Source organism: Manis pentadactyla, chromosome 2, assembly GCF_030020395.1.
Source record: "Manis pentadactyla isolate mManPen7 chromosome 2, mManPen7.hap1, whole genome shotgun sequence".
Classification (NCBI taxonomy): Eukaryota; Metazoa; Chordata; class Mammalia; order Pholidota; family Manidae; genus Manis; species Manis pentadactyla.
This window is the reverse complement of record NC_080020.1, coordinates 197921138-197941440: the sequence shown is the minus strand read 5'-3', so window position 1 is coordinate 197941440 and position 20303 is coordinate 197921138. Positions and strand designations below refer to the sequence as shown.

General features: G+C 42.7%; 1 protein-coding gene across 1 annotated transcript in view; it reads left to right on the top strand.

Moving 5' to 3' along the window:
- CRIPT (CXXC repeat containing interactor of PDZ3 domain) overlaps positions 1 to 10133 on the top strand; it is a 32612-nt gene extending 22479 nt beyond the window's left edge. Inside the window, exon 5 of the mRNA XM_057497246.1 lies at positions 9853 to 10133. Coding sequence (XP_057353229.1) covers positions 9853 to 9863 — 11 coding nt within the window. The 3' untranslated portion in view covers positions 9864 to 10133. The remainder of the gene's footprint in view (positions 1 to 9852) is intronic.
- The last annotated feature ends 10170 nt before the right edge of the window (positions 10134 to 20303 follow it).

Genomic DNA, 20303 nt, shown 5'->3' with positions numbered 1-20303 from the left:
CTGGAGAAACATAATCCTATTTCATGATTTAGTGGACCAGTGAGCCCCCTGCCTTCTCACACTATTCTTTTTTTATAAAATAAATGTTAACTTGGTATCTTTGTGGATCATAGACAACAAACCTGTATTTTCAAATTGTTCACCCCATACTCAGTTGAGCATGCTCAGCTAAGGCAATCCATTTGGAACAAACGAGCTTTAGTCAAGTGTTCAACAATGAAAGTACGTTGCTGCAAAAACTAATTTCTCATGCTGGTGCCTCCTACATAGTTTGCCAACAAATTCTTCTTTGCCTAAAATAGAGAATTCTTAAAGTCAGCTGCCGCTGTCTCTCCAACAGAGGAGGAAAGAGTTTGTCCTTTTGCATTGTGAAGGACCCTCCATCCCCATGTTCCTCCTCTAGACTCCCGATTCAAAAATTACAAGTTGGGAAACAGGGAAATAGAACCTTCTTCCCAGTCATGTAGCACTTAGCTATTTGAATGAGAAAAATGTGTGTTCATAATTGCTGGATTTGAAATGTATAGCTATCACTGCTTCTGGAACTTTGGGGCTGTTTTAGTGCAGTTGCCCACATAAGCAGCATCTAGCCTGTGGCCTGGCCTGTCGGAGCTTGCTGTGTCCCTAAAGCTGTGGTGCTCCTTCTCTCAAGTTCTACTTCTTCCTTCTTGTCTGACCCAAGAAGCCTTCTTTGACACCTCAGTGCTTGGCCAGTTGTCCTGCTGCTGTTTGCCTCTGCCACCTGCATTTTCTCCATTGTAACGCTGAGATCACTCCCTCACCTGTTTTTTCCTTAGGTTCCTCCCTTCCCCAACTAACACTAAGATCCTTAAATCCAGAACTTGTCTTTTTTGTTCAACAAGACTCTTAGGTAAGTTCACCAAGACCAAAATAGGATTACTTTTTCCTCTGTATATAGCCCAGCATAGGAATTCAATAGTTCTGAATGAATGAAGGGACTTCAGATCTTCCTGGGGTAGAAAGAGAAGGCAGCTAGCTGCCTTTCCAGCAGCCCCAGGGGCAAGGAAGTTCCAGAGAGGGCCTGAGGGAGAGGAGAGCCTCAGGGTGGTGCTGCGCTGTATGCAGCTGCCTCACCTTCCGATCTCATCCTTCCTCTCCCAAAACCCCAGTCTGACTTGCTGAAGAGTTTCTATATTCCATTGATGAAGCTTTCCTTGTTCACTCTGTCCTTACAAAACATCCCTTTATTTCAGTGTTGTTTCTGAAAGCCCCTTAGCTCAAAATGCCACAATACAGAAAATGGGAAGAGCCTGTAGAGACATTGCATCAGTTTTAATTGTTCTATAAAAGTTTATTTTTTGCTCAGTGTCTGATTTCATTTGGAGTTGACTTCTCTTGCAGGCCGTGGACCCATGGAATATATGTTCATTTATATATGTAGCCGAGTAACATCAGCAGATCGCTTCCTGCTACCTTTCCCCCTCATTCAGGCAGTTAGCCTAGTTTGTGCTTCTTATCTCAGAGGAGGGATGTGATAGCAAGAGGCAGGGAAATAAGACTGTCTTCTGGCTTTTAGTTTCAGAAATTGCCTTTAGGGAAAAGGTGGAGAAGAAGAAGGGGAAAAAAAGCTGGCAGCATAGACAAAATACTTGGATGAAAGGATAATGAGGTTAGAAAAGAGTTCCCTATTCCTGGGGGAATGAAGTAAATTCACAGGAGAATCCCAAAGGCAGAGATGGTGTTAATTCTTGTGCACTGCTCCATGGGCTCACCCTGGAAGGTGGCACAATCCCAAATACTTCTGTGGGTCTGGCAGTAGGAAAGACATGATCCTTGTATCCTCAGCAGAGCCCCAGGAAGGTTGCAAGACCTCAGAAAAAATGAATATGTGGTGGGTTGCCACCACAAGTGCCTTAGCAGGCATGCAAAGTTTTCTCTGCCCCAGTGAGACATGGAAACATGTTTCCTTATGCCCAAGAGAGCACTGGAGAAATGGAGAGGACTCCTGGAGTCTTGCAAACAGGATGGAGGATGGTTCAGTAGACATCAGTGTGGATCATATTCCTCACTCCCTCCCCTCCCCCACCCCTACTGCATACCTTGGCACATCATAAACCACCCCCAGAAACTTGACACAATCCCAGGAAAAGGGGAGGTTGAAATCTACACATTTACTGAGATTGTTTCTGATAATGCAAAGAAATGAAAGCTTCAAATAAAAATTTATATTTCTTATATAAATTTGTGGACTAAAAAATGTTTCCACTGCTTATAGCTTGAATTCTGGATGACATTTCTCGTAGGGGAGCTGTGCTCACATTAAGGGTCTTTCTAACAGGTTTTAAGGTTCTAGTATTTTTAAGTATATTATTTAACATATGTCATGAAAAGTGAAGCCAGTGACTGGGAGAAGGGGTCTCTCCTAATGGCAAGGTACCCATACTCTCTGATGTAAGCATCAAGTCAAATGGTCTGACAAGAGTGAAAGCTGCATTTCAACATAAAAAAAAAAAAGTTTTTTCTTAAACTCAAGCATGTTATTAACTCTACTTTTAGTATCAATTGATTAAGAAAACACATAACAAAAAGCTAAGCTACATTCAGTAACATTGTAAGGTGTCACTCTTTACATTCATCACAACATTTATGCATATTTGAGAAGTAATCCATATGGATGAGCATATTTTTCATTCAGTCTACAGAAGGAATATACACATGGGTTTATAAATCCCTTAAGGTAGGTAATTTTACAGCTCCCAGGGATCTGAAGCCCACATGTTGGGACCTACTGGGCCAATTAATTTGAAATTGGTCTTATTTTGAAAATCCAATATGTATGGTGGCAATGTCTTGCAGAAATATCTTTTTTGGTATTCCAGTCTGTGGGCTCTGGCAGAAATAATAGTTTGCTGCAAAACAGATCACTCTTTTTTGTTTGCAAAGTCTACATACCAGCTGAATCACAGCTTGCCTTTCACTTCTCGTAACACCTTGCAACATCACAAAATATTTGCTAGAGTTTGTGAAGGGCGACTGCAGAATTAGTAAACTGAAAGGAGGCCTGCCTTCACTCCCACCCCTGTCAGCACCTTCTGTTCTAGCAGACCGAAAGGCAGCTTGAGAATTCTGATCACTTCTCCAGATTAGGACAGCTCTTGGCACCATAGCCTCCAGTAAGAATGGAAGCAAAAGAAGGATTGAGGAACTTTGCAGGTTTTCAGTATAAAAGATTGTCACTTTACAGAACTGAATTTATAAATGACTCCATGAAGGTGAGTTGCTGTGGTAACCAGCCTAATCAACTTTTATATCTGTAAGTAAGGACAATGTGGCCATTTCTATTTGGGAGTGTATAATCTGGGTTATGAGTAACTATCCATGCTCTTAACTCCTAGTTAATCAGACTCATATAATGCTAAATCAGGAAGGGACCTTAGCAATTACCGACTTCTACCTCCCAGGTTTATAGATGGGGAATTGGGAGTAGAGACGTGGCACTACAGAGCTAACATGTCAGACCTGAGCCCATGTTTCATCACTTAGTTTTCTAGTGCTCTTTATCTACGCAGCTTCTTCAAGAGGATAAGTGAAATGGGACCACAATAAAACTTAGGGCCACAATCACTTCTTATTGACATGTTCAGTCAAGTATTATTGATATGCTGGTGTCTAAATGTGTAACTTTCTCCATCACAGTTATCACAGATTCCACATTCCAACAGCTTTCATTTACCCAGAATGACAAATGGAAGGACAGTGTGGGGAGGTAGGGAGTGACCTGGGAAGATGTGGTCCAGTTTTATGATTCCATCATATACCATACATAGGTTAACAATTTGTAAAGAATTAGAATATACTGAAATTATATTGAATATAAGGTAAACTTCCTTCTAAATCCAAAAAATATTTTAAGATTTTTCAAGGCCTAGTTTCTTAAACAACAAATCTCATTGCATAAATACATGCAAAGGTGCTGTGAATAAGAGCTTTCTTCCCAGTTAATAAATCAACAGGCCACAGAACATTTAGCTATTAGGAATCTGCATAGGTTCTTGTAGAGCAGACTGGCAGAAGTTTCAAGACTTAGTGCCATTCTTTTAAAAGCAAATTAAAATCCAAAATTAAAAGTACACAGTGAAATCAAGAGTGTTTTAGTTAAAGTATTAGAGACATATGAATACAGATACTTAATCCCCAAGTCTTAAACGTGTAGGAATTATCTGGAGATCTTTGTTACAGTGCAGCTGTTGGTTCAGGAGACTGGAGAGTCTGCATTTCTAAAAAGTTCTCAGGTGGTGTCAAAGGTGCTGGTCCACACCTTTAGTGGAAAGGGACTAGTTTACCTACGACCCATCTCTCTAAATGTATTTTCTGTGAAGGTCAACACTAACCTTCAGACCCATGACTGCCCCAGCCACAGGAATCGTTCTGGCCTTCAGAGGTGCATTCAGGTCTGCATTCCTGCTCCAAATGGTCCTCCAGTCCAATTTTGCAAAACACTAACACACTTTTTTTCCCTAGTGCTCTTATCATATATATATCATCCACTAGGCACTTAGATACTGCAGTGTATTATGTCCCGTATGTGAATGTCTTAGATACCCAATCAGATTGTAAACTTAAGCCTGTGTGCAAACACAGATACTGAATGAAGAACTATTCATGACTGATAAATTGAAGATTTCCTCCTCCCTTAGAGTGCTACACCTAGCTCATAGATGAGCTCAAGAATTAAATCAAATGTCTGGTCTAAGAGACATTGAATCTATTCTGCCTCTCATTTCCCCTCTCTGTAAGTTGACTTTTTAAAAACCAGTGGCTGTGTGGAGAGTTCTGATTGGGTATATGATGAAACAACAACCAGCTTTGAGGGAAAAAAAATTGTGGCAGGAAGGCCTTGTCACAGAAGGAAGCATGTTCATTGGCTGCATCAGACACTAAAGTGGAAGCCTTGGATATATAAGAAAGAACACAGGTTTGGAGGCCAACAGACCTGGTATTCAGAGTCTTATTCTGTCACCTACAAATTATGTATCTTTAGAAAAGTTACTTAAAATTACTGGGAATTTATTCATTGGTAAAATGGGATGCTTTCTCTTGTGGTGGTTATGAGAACTATAGAAAATCATTGTAAATTGCCTACCATGGTGCTTAGTAAAAGATAGATGTTAAAATCTCTGCAGAATTGTTTCCAATGGAAAGTGGACATTGAGTCTGTCACCTGTACTCTGGCTTGAAAGCCTACTAAGTAGTTTACATGCAGTGTATTAGCTCCATCTAGTGGCTTACTACTGCCTGAGCTCCCTTACAGAATCAAGTCATCCCCTTAGTACCTTTGATGGTCATTTGATCAATTCATTTCATTCAACAAGCATTTGTAGAATGCCTACAATTTGCTAAGAATGATTATGCTGCTGAATCTACAACAGTGAACACGGTCTCTGCCTTTAGAGAGTTTGTCATTAGGTAGGGAAGACAATTTCCCAAGTACATTTTGAATTCAAATTGTGAAAAGCACTTAGGAGTACAGGATCCTGTGAGTTTGTAATCAGAATGTCCAAGGGAAATGACACTGAATGTGAGATGAGACTGGGTCAGAGATCACATCAGCCATGTATCAGCCTCCAGCAGCATCTCTTCAGATAACTCCAGGTAGGGTCAGGATCCTGCCCCTCCACGGGAGGGCCAGTCTGGAACTGTGGCCACCTTTATCAGTCATTTAGCACCTGTCATCACATGCTATATTTTATATATATATGTGTGTGTGTGTGTGTGTATTGCATTGAGACATTTTATCCAGATTATTATCTTCAGACATTGAATGTTCAGAGAGGTTAAATAGCTTGCACAAAGGCATAAAAGGACATGTCAAGAGACAAGATTCACACCCAGGTCTTTCTGCCTTCAAAGTCCATGTTCTTTCTTCCTCTCACACTGTACCTAATGCCAAGCCCTGATTTCTTTATCTTGCTGCCTGCCTTTGGCTGAAAGGAAACAGGAGAAGTGTTTGGGGAGAATAGAAATGTGAACAGAAAATAAAATAATAGCTTGGTGGGTCATGTGTGAAAAGCAGAGAGTAAAGTGTTGGCCTGACTTTATATTCCATCAGTGTCTTTTAGAAAAGCAAACGTGAGAGGTCTCCAGCAGGAAAGAAAGTCTCCCTAATAATGTTCCTTACTCTCTTTTGATTGAAAATGTGATGCAGCTGTTGCTGAATTAAAATGATTTGAGATACCATTTGGAGAGGAGGGTTATTCTCTGGAGGTCTATAGGAAGGTGCAAGGACTACCAAGCACCAACAGAAAACTTCCTCGAGTCACAGAATGGCTGCAGGCTTGTGCAGTGCGGAGGGTGACCGCCCATTCTGGTTTGCCCAGGACAGAGGTTTCCTGTAACATGGACTTTCGGCTTTAAGACTGGCAATTCCTGACCAGGATGGTTGGTCACCCTAGAACAGGCCAGACTTGGGGTGGGGGGGTCTGATATACCCATGGAAATTAGGCTGGGGCAGTTGCTGAAATGTGGATTCCAGTTGAAGGCTTGGTCATAGATCAAGGCAGAGAAGAGGTGCTGGTCCCTCAGATACCTTCATGCTGAGTCCCTAGATTACTGGCCCAGAGCTCCTGGTTTAGGACCTGAGGGCAGAACTGGCTGGCCTCAGACCTGAGGAAGGGCTTAGGTAGAAGACAGTATGATAGGAGGGCCCATCTGATCTGTGCCTTAGTTTCCTCATCTGTGAAATGGATGGATAATAGTACCTAACTCCTAAGGCTGTATGTGAACTCTGAGAGTTGGTATGTATGAAGTGTGCAGAGCAGTGTCTGGCCCATGAGAACACATGAACTGTAACCAGGGAATTCTCAGAAGAGAAGCTTATGTGGCCCCGGACTCATACTTCTATAAGCTCAGTTTCCCTATCTTTGTAAACTGGAAACCAAAGAGTTTTCTGAAGAAACAGCAGGCAACAATCGACAGGAGAGCGGTTAAGAATGTGTGCTCTGAAACAACAAATTTGACTGGATCTATACTGTTGGAACTCAACCAAGAATTTGGAGAAGTGCAAATTGTAGTGCTCCAAACTCTTACAACTACAGACTATTTACTGTTAAAAGAACATATGGCATGTGAACAGTCCCCAGGAATGGGTTGTTTTAATTTGTCTGATTTCTCTCAGACTGTTCAAGTTCAGTTGGACAATATCCACCATATCATAGATAAGTTTTCACAAATGCCTAAGGTGCCTTAATGGTTTTCTTGGTTTCACTGGAGATGGCTGGTAATTACAGATATGCTTTGGTTATGTAACTATACTCCTATTATGTTAATGTGTGTGCGCAATTTAAGTAGTAGCTTAAAACCTATATATGCTGAAGTTACTCTACAAGAAGATATGTCAAAGAAATAATCAATCTTCCCATGTTTTCTTCCGCCTGCTACTTCTATAGCTTTTCTTCTTCCTTCCTAATTACAACCCTTAAATAGAATTCATGCCTCATATCAAATTTACTGAGTATCATAACTCCTCCAAGTGGTAAAGATACCTCAAGACAAATGCTGGGCATAGAAGCCACAGGGCATAAATATGCAAAGAAGTAAAAAGCTAACCTTTTCAAACAATAAGGCTTCTCTCTCACTTACCAACTCTACATTTCCCTGTATGGCCCCGGAAGATGACTGGTTAGCCAGAGACGGGTAAGATTCCTCAAGGGAGGAACAACCTAAGACAGGCACAGTCGCAGGGGGGCCATCAGGTGAGAAATTGGGGATCAACAGAGGTGAGGCTTAGAACCTCACCCCCCCTGTTCTGAGAGAAATCTTCTGCATACGTGGATGTTTTATTGCCCTGGTCTAGCTTGGATTAACACATAGTCTACAGGCACACACCTGATCATCTACATTTGCTCTCTTACAACACTAAACTATGTTTTCTACCTTTATCTTGTATCTACCTACCACTTCAGCATTTTATTAAAAATAATAATAATAAAGAGAGAAATGTGGTATCCACATATAAATCAAGTATAAAAACCAAATGAGTATTCATATTTGAACTGACTGTTTATAGTTCATAATGCATGAGCAAAACCAAAAGTTTCTGTGATGACTGCCCTTGTACTGTTCACCATGTAACTTATTCATTATGTAAGAATTTGTTCTACATGTAAGAACTTGTTTGTTATGCCTCAGAAGATTGGAGACTGACGAAAATTAGGCTTGGGGTGGATTAATGATTGTGCATTGAGCATTGACTCCCCTATACAGAATTTTATTGTCGTTAACAACCATTTGATCAATAAATATGAGAGATGCCCTCACAAAAAAAAAAAAAAAAAAAAAAAAAAAAAGAATGTGTGCTCTGGAATCAAACCACCTGGGTTACAAATAGCTCTGCCATTTCTATGTTCATTTGTTATTTAATAAACATGTTTGGGCCAGGCACTGTTTTGAGCACTTTATACACATCAGCTCATTTAATTCTTATAAATGAATTATCATGTAGGTACTATTATTTATCCCATTTTACAAATGAGGAGACTGAGGCACAGAGAGGCTATGACTTGCTGCAGTCACACAGGAGCCAGAACATGGGCAAATTTATTGACATCTGTGTTCCCTTAGTTCCAACAGAAAAGTGGGGATGATAATTTATGGTATCTACCTCATAGGGTTATGCAGATTAGACAAGATTATCTGTATAAAACACTTAGCAAAGGGTCTAGAACATAGCAAGCGCCTGATACTTAAAAATAAAGCACCTTACTGCTTAATTGGAGTAACAATACATACATGCTCTACTTATCAAAAATATAACTGGCAGTTTAAGAAAATGGCCAAGTGGGTACAGTAGTAAAAGTTGGGTGGGGTAGGGCACATAAAATACCCTGAATTTAGGAACAGGAGGTCAGGCCTAAAGATCTAGTTTGTATGAGAGACCTTGTAGGCCATTAGGGAGAAATAGCAAAGAAGACTTTGAGAAGTGACAGTTAGTCCCAAAACTCCAAGCCTTACATTCCTGAAGTAAGAGGGACAATAAACAAGCCTTCACCTCTGGGAAGAAGTCGCTGAAAGCCCCATGTAGGAGAACTAAGGAACCTGGTGAGGCCCCGACCTAGTCCTTGGCCTGGGATGGCTTGGGAGGCCTATAAATGCAGCCTTTTCTTGCCTCGTATTGTAGAACGCCTGGGAAGGTCATGGCTCCATCCCATGTTGCAGATTTCTGCCATGACTGCCATCCTCGCCAACTTGAAACACTTGTCCTAGAATTATCTCCCTGGCTTCATCCATTTAGACTTTAATCTTCAGCTCACAGCCAGGGATGGGTGAAAGGAACATCTCTAGTAAGAGATGTGGCAATTCAGAAATAGCTTTAACTCCTGGCAAAGTCCTAGGAACTCACCCAAGTTCTTCATCAGAGGGAGTGTTAAACTTCATTTTGCAAACCTGCTAAGAGTTGTAATTAGCAACAGCGAGAGAACAGGAACCTTTCTCCAGGGTGAGTGACAAAGGCAATGAGCACTTGAATGGACACTGGTTGCCTAGCCAAGCCACCATCCCTTTCTTATCCCACCTCTCAGAAGTGGCAGGAGCTGTGCTCCCAGGCTCGGGGAATTCTTCCCAGCAGTGAAGCTTCATCACCAAATTGATTATCTTTCCTAAGCCTTTTCAGTAAAATGGCTAGATTGGATGGTACCTAGTTTGCATTTCCATTTCTCCCCTGGATGTTGCCCTCTTCAAATCATTGGCATCCAGGACGGGCAACTTCTTTTTCTCCCCTTTGTATGGATCCTACACGCTGCTACAGCTCGATGCCTCAGGACCCCTTGTCTGTGTGAAGGATTTGGATGATGGCTGTGGGGCTTGGCAGTTCAACCCTGGTTTCTGATGTTTTAGGTTTTGGGTAGGAGGCTGCACAGTGGAGCCACCAGGTGGCCGAGTGGAGCACAACAAAGGGGAGATTCCCCTACAGTGATTTCTGTGGTGGGAAATGAGCACCTGGAAACCCCGGAAGTCAAAGGTGATTGCACTGTTTTCCACAAACTGACATTGCCTGAGGAGATTCAGCTAAGTCATCATGTGTCTCTAGCATTCTGCCAGGAAAGCTTCCAAGAAGACACTGGACTTCACTTGGCCTTGAAGTTATTTTATCCACACTGTGCATTCAACTTTGCATTTCTGCTCCAAGTGATCCCCAAGTCCAATTTTGCATAACAGCAACACTTTTTTTCCATGAATGTTCTGCTTAGCTATAGATCCTACAGGAGATAGCATGATAATGAGATCTTTGTGCTTCCCGTAGCTGCTACAAAAAGACCAGATTAAATTTTTATGACACTTTTTGTTTTTCATGTATGCTATATGTGAAAATATCTATTACACAAATCAAGTCGTCTGCTTTCCATTACTAAGCATCTCTGACAGAGGAGCTGTAAGAGGCAGCACAGTGAGCATAAAACAGTCTTTAGAATCATTAATTTGGTGGCTGGTATATGAAGCTGGCAAACCCCTCTGTGCCCATGCCTCACCAAAGATGAACTGAATTAAGCAGGTCCTTCCTTAACTCATGATGCTGCAGAGGAGGGAGGTGTCTCTCCTTGGACTTCATCCCTAAACAGCCCCCACCTTTCTGATGTTCCCATTCCTACCCTGGGGGACTGATATTGAGTGTCCTGCTCGCTACCCTCCTGGGGTCCATGGGCTGCTCATCACTGGCCTCCACGCTTATCTGACCCCACAGATGGCATTCTGAGTACTCACAGGAGAGAGCATTGTTACTCTTCTCTTGCAGTCACTGTCACCTCCCTTCCCTCACTGAAGAGAAAGGCCGTTCCTCCTTTAGCACATTTCTCTAACTGGAAACAGTCTTTTCTGGCCTTCCATCTGAAGGCCTTTTTCTCTTAAATAAATCCACTCTCCCCTCCGCCTTTCCCCTCAGCCCTTGCTCCCAGTGTCCTTCCCGCAATACCTGTCACAATGCCATTGACTTATCTGGGACATTTCTATTTACATTTCATTACCATATAGATTTGAGGTAAGCCTGTCTATGAAATAAGTTGTGAACTTATTTTTGTTTATTGTGATTTTCACGGAGGAAAGGAATACTGAGGGAGGGAAAAAAGAACTGGCATTTATTGCTCCTTAGAGTGCTTGAGATAGATGCCTCACACACATTGACAGTGATCATGGGAGGTATTATTTATTCCATTTTACCGAGGAGGAAATGGAAGCTACATAACTTGCACAAAGTACCAAAGCTAATAAACAGAGAAGCCAGTTGCTAATTTGTTCTTTATTTAGTGTAAAAATTGATGAAATTTTTCTGAATGGTTCAGTCCTAAAAAGAAGCTTCATGAAGCATGCCATCAAGCCGTATGATCTGGGGCAACTCAGCAAACCCCTCTGGGCTATAGTTTGAAATCTATAAAATCAGGAGTCTATTCTAGAGGGATTTGCCATCTAAGAGCTTCTGACCTCTGTTCTCAAAGAAGAATCTCCTCCTACCCAGCCCAAATCCCTCAAGAACCTCAATCACACTAACAGGAAATGAATTATTAATACTCATGGAGTATTCATCGAGAGTACTTCAGGAATTTCTATCCTATTTCCTGCTTAGCAGCAGTTGCTTAGCCATGCTCCAGCTCTCCTAAACCAGGATCTGTGAGTGGGCAGGAGGAGGAGAAAATAGGGCTAAAGAATTTCATATCGCCACTCCCCCCACCTTCTGCCTCAGCCACTGTCGCCGCCGTGTGCCTTGGCCCTGCTGTCGTTCTCTGTGCATCCCATGCGCTCCCCAACAGCTGGCTGCCAGCACTGCAGTTGGGGCCAATGCCTGCCATTCTTTATCCCTGAGCAGGTCACCACCAGGACAAACAGACTGGACTTGCATGGCCTCCCTGCACCCTGGGGGAGCAGTGCCCATGTGAGAGAAGTAAGGTAATATTTATAAGAAACAAAATCGAGAGCAACATGTGCACCTTGAAATTCTAGGAGCCATGAACTGGAATGGGCACTTCCTGACTCCTTGTACTCGCCCGGCCTAGGTGGGGTGAAGGACTACCCACACACACTCACACACACATGTACGTGTACATAGACACGCACACACATATGCGTGTATGTATACTGCCTCCTTGGGATTTGCTGTGCTTCTCACAAGAAGCATCAACAGCCCTAGGAAACTACTCATGAGCTCTAATTCTGCTGGAGCTTGCCAGTATTCTAAGATCCAATCAAGACTTCCTATAGCTGTGGACTAGATTCTGACCTTGAAGCACAGACAGGACAAAGGGCCCAGAGATGCCAGAGAAGCTGAGCTTCAGAGGGAAGCTGAAGCCTGCCCCTCTCATCAGCCATGTGCTCCTCCCCTCCCCAGCCTCCCAAACCCACCCGCAACACACACACTATATACAAAAGCATTAAGTCCCAGGAAGAGCAACTGGCTATAAAACAGACAGACATTGATTGAAGCTTCATGTGTGTATAGCTGTGCCTAGTACTTGATCTGGGGATGACCACCAGGGGCAGTGTTATAATGTAAGTCAAGTTTTCTTTGGCACATGCCTGCATCTCACAGCTTATCCTCTTTGTTCCCATCCCAACCCTCCTTGGGCACCCATCCAAGCAGCTCTCTGCAGTTCAACTAAATTTATAGGACACTCCTCCACTCGGCACTGTACTGAGGAATACAAAGTCATTCTGGTACCAGGTCTGTTGCAAGCTTGGGTTTCTCAACTGACTGTGTTCTTGTTCCACCTTAGAGAAACTGAAACGATGCAAGAAAGATGATGAGGAACTCGTGCCAAATGAAAAGCCTTTTCATCAGAAGACTGGCAAATATACCCATATCTCTGTGTTTTAAGTTAAAATAAGATACTATAGGCCTGGTGTGTTTCATTGTCCTATCAGCTCTTGTCATTTTTTTTCAAGTAACTGATCAACAACAGTCCCAACTGAATTTGACAAGAGCTTCTGTGCTAAGATCTTGATACCTATTTTTATTAATGTTTATAATGTGTAAGGGACTAGGGAGACACTGTGCTGGAGCCAAAGGGAGGCAACCTTGGAGGGAAGGGGCTTCAGCCAGGCAGATTGACAAGAGGAAGGACCAGTCTGGAGAAGGACTCATGCATGGACCCATGTCTGGGTGCAGGGCCAGGGGCAGGGGTCAGGGAGGGACCTGGGTTGGTTGGAGCACAGGGATTTGTAAGGGAGTAAACAAGAAGACATAGAATTGGATTGGGAAGAGGAAAAATATTTATTATGCATCTGTTAGTACATGACTTCACATACTTTATATAATTTTATTTAATCCTAAAATCCCCAGGAGTAAGTGAGGTTAGGGACTGTGGTTCTTCAGCCTCTAACAGGATTCATCAAAAAAGCTAAGTTACTTGCTTAATTTCAAACAGCTAGTTAGTGGTAAGGCCTGGGTTCTCATCCTTTTCTCTCTGCAGGTCTAATGAGTGCTTCTTTTCATTTTACCCCACCTACCTAGTTACTACTACCATGGTAACTTTCTAAAAATATTATCTGAAATGGACTATTTATGCAAATTATATAGATAGAGATACAGAGAGTATCTAGGGTATATACCTGGGTGTATAATTGTTGGGTTATAGGGTGGGCCTATCTTGACCCTTACCAGGAAATGCCACGTTGTTTTCCTACACCTGTGCCAGTTTATACTCACACTGATAAGGTCTGAGAGTTCTGGCTGCTCCACATTCTCTCCAGCATTTGTTATTTTTAGACTTTTAAACATCTCTCTATCTGGTGGGTATGAAATAAGTATCTCATTGTAGATTTGCATTTTGCAAATCAAAGGTTGAGCATCTTTTCACTTTTCATTGGCCATATGTGTTTGCTTTTCTGTGAATGCCTGTTAATGTTTTTTGTCCCTTTTTCTATTGGGATGTTTCTCTTTCTTCTTGATTCATTTGTGTTCTTCATGTATTCTGGACACTAATCTTTTGCCAGTTACATATGTTAAAAATATTTTTTCTCAGACTGTGGCTCATCTTTTTACTCTTTTTAAAGTGAATTCTGGTGAATGAAAGTTTGAAGTTTTAATGTAAAAAAATACATTAATAATTCTCTTTATGGCTTCTGCCTTTTGTGACTTGAGATGCTCTTTCCTATCCTAAATTCATAGTTATCCTGTAGTTTCTTTGCAAATATTTTTAATTGTACCTTTAAAGTTTTTATTCTATCAGAAATTCATTTTTGTATATAGTATGGATCCATTTTCTTTTTTTCTTTATTAATGGAAACCGATTTTTCAGTACTACTTATTGACTAGGCCACCAACCATCTCCTTTGCCTATCCTTGGTGCCTTCTCTGTTACACATTTATATGTATGGGGGTCTGTTTCTGGATTCGTTTCTCTATTCCTTTGCTCTACTAACGTATCCATGCACCAATAATAAAATTCTAATTTCTGTAGCTTAATAATAAGTTGTGATACCTGGTAGAACAAGTCTCTTTTCTTTTTTAAAAGTGTCTTGTCTATTCTTTGCCCTTGGCTCTTCCCTATAAACATTTTTAATTGATTTGTCAAGTTCCAAAAAGAACCTACCAAGCAGAGCAACTGGTAAACAGCAGGATCAGGGAGGAGCACCTATGTGCAGAGCAGTAAGGGCCTCTTGGGGCAGAGTAGGGTCCACACCATGAAAGGTTGTGCCAGTGACCAGAGCATATCTGAAATCTAGTGGCCAAAGCCTTTGGCAGCCCAATCAAGACTACCCAGTATGGGGAAGCTCAGCCAATATAAAAAAGTGATATCAGGTTGTCTGTGTTGTTTTCATTACTGTGGCCCAGGGATATCATAACAGGTACTAAACCTCTCTCAAAAGTCTCCTTTGGAGAGGTTTATTAAGGAACTAGAATTACTTATCCTGAAAAAAAGAAAAACTAGGACTGACTTAATTGTTCAGTACTGTTCTAGGGTAAGGAGGTAAGTGAAAATGGGAAGAGAGGCCAGAGTTGGGGATTAAGACTCACAGGCATCCAAGTATCACAAGGAAGCAAACCTAGCTGAACCCATGGGGCAGCACGTTTTCTCCCAAAGAGGATGTTCATGGTTCCAGTACAAATCTGTGTGCATTACTGGGTTTGTTTGGTTTTTAAGTAACACTGAGCATTTACTATAGGCCTGACTCTCTTCTAGGCACTTAGCATGTACTAAATGATTTAAATCCCATTCCCCCCTTGCCAATCCAGTCAACTCAGAATATGTATCCAGCTGATTGATCAGTTGGCATGTTCCCATGAGGACTAGATTGCTGAGGGAAGCCGGATAATTCCCGTTTATTGATAGACCTTTGACAACCACTCTCAAACAGGTCTTTTTGAATATTTCCTAGTGAATCTTGTTTATTTGATCTGAATGGGAAAATACTATAAGGGAAAAAACCTGTAAGGTCAGGAGTCAGGTTATGCAGTTTAAAAACAAAAAGAAACAGGATCATGATGATCACATTTTCTCTGTGGAGGCAGGCAGAAGGAAGGGGATGAGCAGGAAGAAGGGTATTCTAGAACAACTACCCAGAGTTGCCATTATCCCCTCCACAGGTGCTGCATGAACAAAACTTATCCCCTTGTTCTGGGCCAGGAAGTCCATGGTATTAGATTTGAAGTATTGGCATCAAGTGTTTTCCAACAAGAAGGCAGTGCCTTAAATCCTTTGTGGAGCAAGACTGGTTATAAATAGATCTATAATTTTTTTTTAAACTAGAAGGCAACAGGCTTAGCACAGCTATTCCTCCCTTTTGGTTCTCCTCCCTGCACTGCTTTACCTATTAAATCCCTGCTACCAGGCAGATCTACCTGCCTCTCAGCAAATCCACTGCAGCAGCCTCAGGAGAGGCAGGATAGAAACTGGCTTCTATTATGACTTCAGGTTGCGACCTAGCTCATGGAAAAGAGTAAATCTTCCTATCTTATCTCTGGCTAATTGGGCAGGAGGCAGAGGAGACAAAAATTTATTGTACAATTTGCCACCCGCCAACTAGAACACTAATGCTCAGAGGCAGGCTCTGATTTTAGTGACAGGCAGAGGAGAAAGAGGATGTGGGCTGGGTTTCTGGGGCATGTAGTGAAGACTTGCTTATGGAGCTTTTAACTACAAAATCAGAAGACTGGTATTTTACTGGCTGAATTGTATGTAGCCGTGTGTGTGTGTGTGTGTGTGTGTGTGTGTGTGTGTGTGTGTGTGTGTGTGTGTGTGTGTGTGTGTGTGTGTGTGAGATAGAGAAACAGAGAAATTATTTCATCTCTCCTAACAGATCCAAAAGCATTTGAGCGCACAGGGACTAAGAAATTATTTAGCACAGTATGTCTCAAACTTTGCTGTACATCAGATTACCTGGAGGCTTATGAAAGCACAGATTGCTAGGCCTCACTCCCAGGGTTTCTGATTCAGTGGTTATAGGGTGAGACCTAAGAACTTGCATTTTTATAACCTCCCAGGTAACACTGATACGGCCAGCCTGAGGACCACACTTTGAGAACACTGACTTAGCCCAAATTCCTGATGTCACAGATGAGGAAACTGAAGCCTAACAGTTAATGAAAGTATGTGTCCAAGGGCCCACCCACCACTGGTAATTGCTTAAAGCCAGACTAGACAAGAGACTCCTAACTGCTAATCTGGTGCTTTCCCCACCACTTCAGGCTGGTGCATGGCCAGAGTGCCAGGCAGTGTTAGTCTAATAATAAACATGCTATCCTTAATGGCTGAAGATTACCAGTCTCCACATTGTTTCCTCTTCCTCTCTCTTCCCCACTCCAACCTCACTGGCCCTCCTGGCTGAGAACATCAATAGCTCAGCTTGGCCACTGACCCTGTCATCCAGTGAGACTTACAATCAAGTCCCGTTCCCACATCCAGGTGCCTAGTGCCTACGTTATTCCCCTTGTATCCTTGCTGGTAAATGAGCCAGAGATCTGAGGCTTCTCTGGTGACCACCAGTCATGCATATTGGCCCTGAATTAAATTCTACATCTGCCATGTTCACCAGAGCTTTGACCTTAGTGTCTGATATTTAATTCCTTTATCCTGCCTAGCACCTAAGGCCCCTTCTGAAACTGAAGCTTCACTCTAAATGACCATCCAATGGTGGGAGATTCTGTTGGCCCCATTTCTTGGCTGGAGTGTTGGCCTACACCCAAATCTGGTGCCTAGGTCCTGCAGCACATGAGCAAACCTCCTACATGATATCTGTCTACTGAGAGGTCTTCTGAGCACTGATGGCCTCTTGAATTCCCTGGGGCTGCACTCTGCCTGCCAGATTGGAACCCAGAGGGGTCCCAAGGTAGACCCCTAGAGAGCTCAGGGCAACTGTTCCAGGCTCACCTAATATGAAATCAAAGCTGAAATTTTGGCCTTGGGATGCTTGTCTACCTATCGTATCACTGGCACTTCCAGTACCAGCTTCTGCCTTGGCAGTTAGTTCCCCAAGCCCCTTTCACCCTAGCCACATTCCTTCAATTGCTCAGTGAGATCCAGCACAAAAATGTCCTGAAGAGAGCAAGGGCTCCAAATGGTTTGTCCCCAGCATGGGTATGAGATACAGTGACCCATCCACAATGGTACTTTAGAGGCCTTTTCTTTTTTTTTGGAAGTGATGTTCCAAAGGCATGGTCTGAAAGAAGACAAAGAGTTGGCTAAATTATTCTACACAAAGAATTGGTAGATAGAAGGTGAAGGAGAGAATACAAGAGAGGATCCCGGAGAAAGCTGGAGTAATTTGAGTGACATAGCAGGAAGCTAGAACTTAGGAGGAAAGTAGCCAATGAGAGATTTCCTATGTGGCATGACCAGAGGATGGATGTTGTTGAATTTTAATTTGTCTGCTGTGGGACAGTATGACCTCTTCCTTGTTTCCAGTCTTGATACACCTGTACAGCTTTTGTGGTGGTGCCATGAGGAGGGAGGAAACAGGACAACACACAGAAGTGTGGCCTGCTTCACTCCTTCCCCCCCACTGAGAATCATAGGTAGCTAGTGGTCCTGTATCTCAGTTGTAGGCTGTAATCTGCTAGTTACTGGTGGGCAACACCAAAGGGGTGAGCAGAGGCTAAAAGTGGGAGTGGGCAAAGCAGAAGGAATCCTTGACACAGAAACAACTGCCAGCTGGACAACTCATGCAGGGACATGAAACATCCCTCCAGGTACCAAACATCGTGGAGGCAACTCTTAGGTGATGGTGTTGGGTTATTCTGGGATTCATTGTCATTACACTCTAACCATTTGAGAGAACTAGCCTGATAGGAGGCCCACTAGATTCACTTAAATTTGGATCCAAGATAACTTGGAATCTGTGCTCTGGTAGTCAGGGATTTGGGTGAAATTATCCTTTTCTTATTTATGAAGAAACACATCAGAAGTAGGAACAACTGGTAGGAATGATGTTTAGCTTTTGTAAAGGCAACTTAGTAATTCTTGCATTCTAATAGAATTTTTATTGTCCTAGGAAAAAAAAACTTGCAATAAATTCATTTATAGCTTATGGGGGGTTATGGTTTTAGAGAATTTTTTTAAAACCCTCAATCCTTATTTTACAGTTTGGTTTGAGGATAGTTCCAAACCTCTTCCTAACCACTCCCTCCCCTGTAGAGTTTATCCTTTAATTTCTCCCAAGCAGACTTTGTATGGTGAGGAGGTGTTGTGAAAGACCAGGTTGCCATTCTTAAAGGCTCCCCAAAGTGTCCTGGAATGGGACACATTTTCTTTCTTCTCTCCAAATAAGTGTCAATCATCAGGGCTGGAGTGGATGATCAGGATATGGCAGTGGGAATAGAAAAAGAGGAGAAAAAAATGTTTTTGCTGAAACCATTCCCTTTCCTTTATTTGTTCCTAGTCCAAGAGCTGCTGGAAAGTGTCTCTCAGAGCACACCTTAGTTCTTTTCCTTAGTAAGCCAAATTTGGAAGCAACTAGCAGGTCTAATTGTGCCTCTGTGGAATCCAAATTCTGGAAGGAAAGACAAAGGTCTGACTAGAGAGCCTGATGGATTAAATCCAAGCCTCCAGCAGTCCCAAAAAGCTGTCAGGGTGCTTGGGCAATGTGGAGCCGATCTGGACAATGCATTCCAGATGGTTTGCCTTCCTTCCTTGGGTTTGAGGCCAGTTGGAGCTCCTGGGCGGTCTCCCAAGGTAGACACCTAGAGAGCTCAGGGCAACCGTCCAGATGGGAGGGCCTAGGCTCAGGATGACTGTGGCAGGCCCAGAATTACAGGGAAGGGCCCTCTCCTTTGTGTGAAGCATCTGGATATCATTTTTCAGGCTATTAAAAACACTAACTCTACTCTGCTAAATGCAGCCAATTCATTAAAAAAATAAAAATAAAAAAAACACTCAGGGGACAAGTCCAGGCCAAGCAGTTGCCCCAAAAGGGATCCAAATAATTTGGGGCTATACGATATGGTGAAGCTCAGAGAAGGGGTTCCAAAGCCCTTTAGCAGGCGTCCAGCTGCCACCACATCCCCACCTCCCAACTTCACCAGCTCATGAGCAATGATCCAGCCAGCTGCAAAGACTCAAGGGCAATGCCAGGACTTTGTCGTATATTTTATTTTTTGTTTTTGTTTTATTTTAGCTTAGGCAAAATGTACAGGCAGATGTAGAAGATTTTCTTCCACCAAACTAGGTTACAGAAAATAAGCTTAAGCTTGAAACAGAGAGGAGGGAAGGGTCACGGAGAGCACCTAAGGGGATGGAGAGAAGTAGACTCAACAAGCTACCTGAAAATTCCCAGTGGACTACATGGTCTGTGAAACAGCTCTGGCCACGATTGGGTTTTTTACTATGAAGAGGAGGCCTATTTGCCTGTGTTCCTGTTCAAACCATGTGGTTCAATGGCAACCTGAAGTCAGTCGGCTAAAAGCAGCCCCCTTCCCAAGGGGCCTAGGGAGGAGACAGGAGGAGAAGAGCATGCTTCTGTCCCATCAGTGTCCAAGGCTGGCTGGGAGAGAACCAACCCCTGCTCTGGGAAGTCCAGGCTAATGAGGCAGCAGGTCCCAGAGCTTGGGAGTTTCTGGCTCTCTAGAAAAGAATTCTCACAGAGCAGCATGCACTACACAATTCCAAGGGAAAAGAGTCCATAAATATTGAGAGGACACAGTGAAGGAATGAGCAGAACAAGTTGGGGTTGTTCAGAAGGAGAAGAATTGCTAAAAGAGAAAATCCTTTCCAACCCAACAGTCATACACAGAGGACAGATGCAGCTCCTGCCCAACCATTCCAGGGCCTGTCCTGGTGCTTTTGGAACTGTGCTTTAGTGAAGCTGTTGTGGACACATTTTCAGAAGGTAGGTATCAGAGAATTAAAATATTACACATCAAATGA